At 48.4% G+C, this 7701-nt stretch overlaps 6 protein-coding genes across 6 annotated transcripts; all 6 read right to left on the bottom strand.

Moving 5' to 3' along the window:
• Window position 1: 1 nt before the first annotated feature.
• On the bottom strand, window positions 2-631 carry LOC146964647 (collagen alpha-3(VI) chain-like). Its single transcript, XM_085766471.1, has one exon. It carries the CDS (start codon window positions 575-577, stop codon window positions 2-4), a length of 576 nt encoding a protein of 191 aa, XP_085622597.1. The 5' UTR covers window positions 578-631.
• Window positions 632-905: 274 nt separating this feature from the next.
• Window positions 906-2372, bottom strand: LOC146964646 (collagen alpha-3(VI) chain-like). Its single transcript, XM_085766470.1, has 2 exons — window positions 1729-2372; window positions 906-1446 (listed from the first exon to the last, which is right to left on the bottom strand). Exons 1-2 carry the CDS (start codon window positions 2298-2300, stop codon window positions 906-908), a joined length of 1113 nt encoding a protein of 370 aa, XP_085622596.1. The 5' UTR covers window positions 2301-2372.
• A 269-nt stretch (window positions 2373-2641) lies between these two features.
• Window positions 2642-4091, bottom strand: LOC146964645 (collagen alpha-3(VI) chain-like). Its single transcript, XM_085766469.1, has 2 exons — window positions 3465-4091; window positions 2642-3182 (listed from the first exon to the last, which is right to left on the bottom strand). The coding sequence occupies exons 1-2, from the start codon at window positions 4034-4036 to the stop codon at window positions 2642-2644; spliced, it is 1113 nt and encodes a 370-aa protein (XP_085622595.1). The 5' UTR covers window positions 4037-4091.
• A 286-nt stretch (window positions 4092-4377) lies between these two features.
• LOC146964644 (collagen alpha-1(XII) chain-like) lies at window positions 4378-5040 on the bottom strand. Its single transcript, XM_085766468.1, has one exon. The coding sequence runs from the start codon at window positions 5038-5040 to the stop codon at window positions 4378-4380; it is 663 nt and encodes a 220-aa protein (XP_085622594.1).
• A 155-nt stretch (window positions 5041-5195) lies between these two features.
• LOC146964643 (collagen alpha-1(XII) chain-like) lies at window positions 5196-5837 on the bottom strand. The gene has a single exon (XM_085766466.1). It carries the CDS (start codon window positions 5769-5771, stop codon window positions 5196-5198), a length of 576 nt encoding a protein of 191 aa, XP_085622592.1. The 5' UTR covers window positions 5772-5837.
• A 275-nt stretch (window positions 5838-6112) lies between these two features.
• LOC146964642 (collagen alpha-3(VI) chain-like) lies at window positions 6113-7563 on the bottom strand. Its single transcript, XM_085766465.1, has 2 exons — window positions 6933-7563; window positions 6113-6750 (listed from the first exon to the last, which is right to left on the bottom strand). Exons 1-2 carry the CDS (start codon window positions 7489-7491, stop codon window positions 6113-6115), a joined length of 1197 nt encoding a protein of 398 aa, XP_085622591.1. The 5' UTR covers window positions 7492-7563.
• Between the last annotated feature and the right edge of the window lie 138 nt (window positions 7564-7701).

Raw genomic sequence — 7701 nt, 5'->3', positions numbered from 1 at the left:
GTCACCGTGCCTCATAACCTGAGCTTGGAATGTTAGAGTCGGTGGATTTCTTACCAGTCACAGTTGGTGTCAATGGCGTGACCCTCACTACCACTGTGCTCATTGCTGAGGAGAGCTGTTCTTGGACACTGGGGAGGTCAGTGAACTCAGACACTGATAGGGCAAGACTAGGTTCATACGATATCTTCTGCAGCTCTCTATTGTCAGAGCCCCTTGTTCCAATGACAATCACAGAGACGCCCTGCTGTTTGAGAGCAGAGGCCGGGGTATCTACAGTGTCAAAAGACCTTCCACCAGTCAGCACGATCAACATCTGTGGAACGCCTTGGAGACGCCTACTCCCGGAGGAGTTTGTAAAGACATTGTCCCTGACGTACTGGAGGGCCGCCCCGGTGTTGAGGGGTCTGCCTCCTTTGTGTCTCAGCCCTCTGACCGAATCCACAACATTCTCTCTTGTGGCGTAAGTGTTCAGATAGAAATTGACCTCTGCGTCTCTGCTGTACTGGACCACTGAGACACGGTCTCTGTTTTGTCCAACATTCAGGTTCTCCACAACTCTCTCAACAAATTCACGCATGGCAGGGAACCCATTTCTTGTGCCATCTGAACCATCCAGAAGGAATACGACATCCTTTTTGGCAGTGTCAACTGAGAAATGACAGGAAAAAAAAACATTGTCAAAAGTATACTCCACAACTAACCATTATAACCTTCATCAAGTTGGGAACTATCTCTTTCTTTCACTTCCCAGCTTTTCTTTGTTTCAAAAGAATTCATGATGACTAACCCACTTCCACTTTCAACAGCAGAAAGGCCCACCAAGGCCTCTTGTCAAATACACACATGGAAGCTAAGCATACATCACACTGATTTTTATTTCCCTGGCTGTAGGTGAAACAACTCACTTAGCCCTTGGGGCAAGAGGACGTGCAAGTTAACGTACCAAGTACAGTTGGTGATTCTGGGGTGAAATCAATAATCACAGCCTGCATGGAGGACTGAAGCTGATTTTGGACACTGGGAAGATCAGTGAATTCAGACACGGATAGAGCGTAACTGGGATCGTGTGCTATCTCCTGCAGTTCTCTGCTGTCAGAACTCCTGGTTCCAATGGCAAAGATCAAGACACCCAGCTGTTTTAGAGCAGAGGCTGGTGAAGTCACGCTGTCAAAAGACCTTCCACCACTTAGCAATATCAGGACCTGTGGAACTCCCTGCAGCCGCCTGCTCCCGGCAGAGGGCGTGAAGACATTATCCCTCAAGTGCTGGAGAGCTGCTCCTGTGTTGAGGGGTCTTCCGCCTTTGTGCCTCAAACCTCTGACAGTGTCGAGGATCTCGCCCTTTGTGGTGTACGTGTTCAGATAGAACTGGACAGTTGGATCTCTGCTGTACTGAACCACTGAGACACGGTCTTTGTTGTCATCCACACTGAGTGTCTCTACTACTCTTTGCACAAAGTCTCGCATAGCAGGGAATCCAGTTCTAGTGCCATCCGATCCATCCAGCAAGAACACAACATCCCTGCCCGACAGCTGTTTGTCTACTAGGGAGCACAAGATGTGAGACATATTTTAGCTTCATCTGTCCAACGGTTTTGTGTGTGAATTAAAGATGATGGAAGCTGACCTCAACTTCTACCACGTACTCTACAACCTTTTAGAAAACTGATTTGTCAACACTGATCTGGCTGGCCTGAACTTAGTGCAAAGCACTTTAACTACATGTTACCGTGCCTCATAGCCTGAGCTTGGAATGTTAGAGTCGGTGGATTTCTTACCAGTCACAGTTGGTGTCAATGGCGTGACCCTCACTACCACTGTGCTCATTGCTGAGGAGAGCTGTTCTTGGACACTGGGGAGGTCAGTGAACTCAGACACTGATAGGGCAAGACTAGGTTCATACGATATCTTCTGCAGCTCTCTATTGTCAGAGCCCCTTGTTCCAATGGCAATCACAGAGACGCCCTGCTGTTTGAGAACAGAGGCCGGGACATCTACAGTGTCAAAAGACCTTCCACCAGTCAGCACGATCAACATCTGTGGAACGCCTTGCAGGCGCCTACTCCCGGAGGAGTTTGTAAAGACATTGTCTCTGACGTACTGGAGGGCCGCCCCGGTGTTGAGGGGTCTGCCTCCTTTGTGTCTCAGCCCTCTGACTGAATCCACAACATCCTCTCTTGTGGTGTAAGTGTTCAGATAGAAATTGACCTCTGCATCTCTGCTGTACTGAACCACTGAGACACGGTCTCTGTTTTGTCCAACATTCAGCTTCTCCACCACTCTCTCAACAAATTCACGCATGGCAGGGAACCCATTTCTTGTGCCATCTGAACCATCCAGAAGGAATACGACATCCTTTTTGGCAGTGTCAACTGAGAAATGACAGGAAGACATGAAGTGAAAAAAAAACATTGTAAAAAGTATACTCCACAACTAACCATTATAACCTTCATCAAGTTGGGAACTATCTCTTTCTTTCTCTTCCCAGCTTTTCTTTGTTTCAATGGAATCTATGATGACTAACCCACTTCCACTTTCAACAGCAGAAAGGCCCACCAAGGCCTCTTGTCAAATACACACATGGAAGCTAAGCATACATCACACTGATTTTTATTTCCCTGGCTGTAGGTGAAACAACTCACTTAGCCCTTGGGGCAAGAGGACGTGCAAGTTAACGTACCAAGTACAGTTGGTGATTCTGGGGTGACATCAATAATCACAGCCTGCATGGAGGACTGAAGCTGATTTTGGACACTGGGAAGATCAGTGAATTCAGACACGGATAGAGCGGAACTGGGATCGTGTGCTATCTCCTGCAGTTCTCTGCTGTCAGAACTCCTGGTTCCAATGGCAAAGATCAAGACACCCAGCTGTTTTAGAGCAGAGGCTGGTGAAGTCACACTGTCAAAAGACCTTCCACCACTTAGCAATATCAGGACCTGTGGAACTCCCTGCAGCCGCCTGCTCCCGGCAGAGGGCGTGAAGACATTATCCCTCAAGTGCTGGAGAGCTGCTCCTGTGTTGAGGGGTCTTCCGCCTTTGTGCCTCAAACCTCTGACAGTGTCGAGGATCTCGCCCTTTGTGGTGTACGTGTTCAGATAGAACTGGACAGTTGGATCTCTGCTGTACTGAACCACTGAGACACGGTCTTTGTTGTCATCCACACTGAGTGTCTCTACTACTCTTTGCACAAAGTCTCGCATAGCAGGGAATCCAGTTCTAGTGCCATCCGATCCATCCAGCAAGAACACAACATCCCTGCCCGGCAGCTGTTTGTCTAATAGGGAGCACAAGATGTGAGACATATTTTAGCTTCATCTGTCCAACGGTTTTGTGTGTGAATTAAAGATGATGGAAGCTGACCTCAACTTCTACCACGTACTCTACAACCTTTTGGAAAACTGATTTGTCAACGCTGATCTGGCTGGCCTGAACTTAGTGCAAAGCACTTTAACTACATGTTACCGTGCCTCATAGCCTGAGCTTGGAATGTTAGAGTCGGTGGATTTCTTACCAGTCACAGTTGGTGTCAATGGCGTGACCCTCACTACCACTGTGCTCATTGCTGAGGAGAGCTGTTCTTGGACACTGGGGAGGTCAGTGAACCCAGACACTGATAGGGCAAGACTAGGTTCATACGATATCTTCTGCAGCTCTCTATTGTCAGAGCCCCTTGTTCCAATGGCAATCACAGAGACGCCCTGCTGTTTGAGAGCAGAGGCCGGGACATCTACAGTGTCAAAAGACCTTCCACCAGTCAGCACGATCAACATCTGTGGAACGCCTTGCAGGCGCCTACTCCCGGAGGAGTTTGTAAAGACATTGTCTCTGACGTACTGGAGGGCCGCCCCGGTGTTGAGGGGTCTGCCTCCTTTGTGTCTCAGCCCTCTGACTGAATCCACAACATCCTCTCTCGTGGTGTAAGTGTTCAGATAGAAATTGACCTCTGCATCTCTGCTGTACTGAACCACTGAGACACGGTCTCTGTTTTGTCCAACATTCAGCTTCTCCACCACTCTCTCAACAAATTCACGCATGGCAGGGAACCCATTTCTTGTGCCATCTGAACCATCCAGAAGGAATACGACATCCTTTTTGGCAGTGTCAACTGAGAAATGACAGGAAGACATGAAGTGAAAAAAAAACATTGTAAAAAGTATACTCCACAACTAACCATTATAACCTCCATCAAGTTGGGAACTATCTCTTTCTTTCTCTTCCCAGCTTTTCTTTGTTTCAATGGAATCTATGATGACTAACCCACTTCCATTTTGAAGAGCAGAAAGGCCCACCAAGGCCTCTTGTCAAATACACACATGGAAGCTAAGCATACATCACACTGATTTTTATTTCCCTGGCTGTAGGTGAAACAACTGAATTAGCCCTTGATGCGGGAGGACGTGCAAGTTAACGTACCAAGTACAGTTGGTGATTCTGGGGTGACATCAATAATCACAGCCTGCATGGAGGACTGAAGCTGATTTCGGACACTGGGAAGGTCAGTGAATTCAGACACGGATAGAGCGGAACTGGGATCGTGTGCTATCTCCTGCAGTTCTCTGCTGTCAGAACCCCTGGTTCCAATGGCAAAGGTCAACACACCCAGCTGTTTGAGAGCAGAGGCTGGTGAAGTCACGCTGTCAAAAGACCTTCCACCACTTAGCAATATCAGGACCTGTGGAACTCCCTGCAGCCGCCTGCTCCCAGCAGAGGGCGTGAAGACATTATCCCTCAAGTGCTGGAGAGCTGCTCCTGTGTTGAGGGGTCTTCCGCCTTTGTGCCTCAAACCTCTGACAGTGTCGAGGATCTCGCCCTTTGTGGTGTACGTGTTCAGATAGAACTGGACAGTTGGATCTCTGCTGTACTGAACCACTGAGACACGGTCTTTGTTGTCATCCACACTGAGTGTCTCTACTACTCTTTGCACAAAGTCTCGCATAGCTGGGAATCCAGTTCTAGTGCCATCCGATCCATCCAGCAAGAACACAACATCCCTTCCCGGCACCTGTTTGTCCACTAGGGAGCACAAGATGTGAGACATATTTTAGCTTCACCTGTCCAACGGTTTTGTGTGTGAATTAAAGATGATGGAATCTGACTTCGACTTCTACCATGCACTCTACAACCTTTGGAAAACTGATTTGTCAAAGCTGATCTGGCTGGCCTGAACTCAGTGCAAAGCACTTTAACTACATGTCACCGTGCCTCATAGCCTGAGCTTGGAATGTTAGAGTCGGTGGATTTCTTACCAGTCACAGTTGGTGTCAATGGCGTGACCCTCACTACCACTGTGCTCATTGCTGAGGAGAGCTGTTCTTGGACACTGGGGAGATCAGTGAACTCAGACACTGATAGGGCAAGACTAGGTTCATACGATATCTTCTGCAGCTCTCTATTGTCAGAGCCCCTTGTTCCAATGGCAATCACAGAGATCCCCTGCTGTTTGAGAGCAGAGGCCGGGGCATCTACAGTGTCAAAAGACCTTCCACCAGTCAGCACGATCAACATCTGTGGAACGCCTTGCAGGCGCCTACTCCCGGAGGAGTTTGTAAAGACATTGTCCCTGACGTACTGGAGGGCCGCCCCGGTGTTGAGGGGTCTGCCTCCTTTGTGTCTCAGCCCTCTGACCGAATCCACAACATTCTCTCTTGTGGTGTAAGTGTTCAGATAGAAATTGACCTCTGCGTCTCTGCTGTACTGGACCACTGAGACACGGTCTCTGTTTTGTCCAACATTCAGCTTCTCCACAGCTCTCTCAACAAATTCACGCATGGCAGGGAAGCCATTTCTTGTGCCATCTGAACTGTCCAGAAGGAATACGACATCCTTTTTGGCAGTGTCAACTGAGAAAAGACAGGAAGACAGCAAGTGAAATAAAAACATTGTAAAAAGTATACTCCACAACTAACCATTATAACCTTCATCAAGTTGGGTACTATCTCTTTCTTTCACTTCCCAGCTTTTCTTTGTTTCAAAAGAATCGATGATGACTAACCCACTTCTACTTTCAAGAGCAGAAAGGCCCACCAAGGCCTCTTGTAAAATACACACATGGAAGCTAAGCATACATAACACTGATTTTTATTTCCCTGGCTGTAGGTGAAACAACTGAATTAGCCCTTGATGCGGGAGGACGTGCAAGTTAACGTACCAAGTACAGTTGGTGATTCTGGGGTGACATCAGTAACCACAGCCTCCACAGAGGACTGAAGCTGCTTTTGGACACTGGGAAGGTCAGTGAATTCAGACACGGATAGAGCGGAACTGGGATCGTGTGCTATCTCCTGCAGTTCTCTGCTGTCAGAACCCCTGGTTCCAATGGCAAAGGTCAACACACCCAGCTGCTTGAGAGCAGAGGCTGGTGCGGCCACACTGTCAAAAGACCTTCCACCACTTAGCAATATCAGGACCTGTGGAACTCCCTGCAGCCGCCTGCTCCCGGCAGAGGGCGTGAAGACATTATCCCTCAAGTGCTGGAGAGCTGCTCCTGTGTTGAGGGGTCTTCCGCCTTTGTGCCTCAAACCTCTGACAGTGTCGAGGATCTCGCCCTTTGTGGTGTACGTGTTCAGATAGAACTGGACAGTTGGATCTCTGCTGTACTGAACCACTGAGACACGGTCTTTGTTGTCATCCACACTGAGTGTCTCTACTACTCTTTGCACAAAGTCTCGCATAGCTGGGAATCCAGTTCTAGTGCCATCCGATCCATCCAGCAAGAACACAACATCCCTTCCCGGCACCTGTTTGTCCACTAGGGAGCACAAGATGTGAGACATATTTTAGCTTCACCTGTCCAACGGTTTTGTGTGTGAATTAAAGATGATGGAATCTGACTTCGACTTCTACCACGTACTCTACAACCTTTTGGAAAACTGACTGATGGCCTGAACTCAGTGCAATACACTATTACTACATGTCATCGTGCCTCCTAGCCTGAGCCTGGAATGTTAGAGTCGGTGAATTTCTTACCGGTCACAGTTGGTGTCAATGGTGTGACCCTCACTACCACTGTGCTCATTGCTGAGGAGAGCTGTTCTTGGACACTGGGGAGGTCAGTGAACTCAGACACTGATAGGGCAAGACTGGGTTCATACGATATCTTCTGCAGCTCTCTATTGTCAGAGCCCCTTGTTCCGATAGCAATCACAGAGACGCCCTGCTGTTTGAGAGCAGAGGCCGGGGCATCTACAGTGTCAAAAGACCTTCCACCAGTCAGCACGATCAACATCTGTGGAACGCCTTGCAGGCGCCTACTCCCGGAGGAGTTTGTAAAGACGTTGTCCCTGACGTACTGGAGGGCTGCCCCGGTGTTGAGGGGTCTGCCTCCTTTGTGTCTCAGCCCTCTGACTGAATCCACAACATCCTCTCTCGTGGTGTAAGTGTTCAGATAGAAATTGACCTCTGCGTCTCTGCTGTACTGGACCACTGAGACACGGTCTCTGTTTTGTCCAACATTCAGCTTCTCCACAGCTCTCTCAACAAATTCACGCATGGCAGGGAAGCCATTTCTTGTGCCATCTGAACTGTCCAGAAGGAATACGACATCCTTTTTGGCAGTGTCAACTGAGAAATGACAGGAAAAATAAACATTGTCAAAAGTATACTCCACAACTATTCATCATCACCTCCATCAAGTGGGGAACTATCTCTTTCTTTCTCTTCCCTGCTTTTCTTTGTTTCAATGGAACTACGATGACTGGCC

This window comes from Trachurus japonicus, chromosome 21 (assembly GCF_045865225.1).
Source record: "Trachurus japonicus isolate A0001 chromosome 21, Traja_1.0".
In the NCBI taxonomy this organism is placed as follows: domain Eukaryota; kingdom Metazoa; phylum Chordata; class Actinopteri; order Carangiformes; family Carangidae; genus Trachurus; species Trachurus japonicus.
This window is presented reverse-complemented; position numbering and strand designations above follow the sequence as displayed.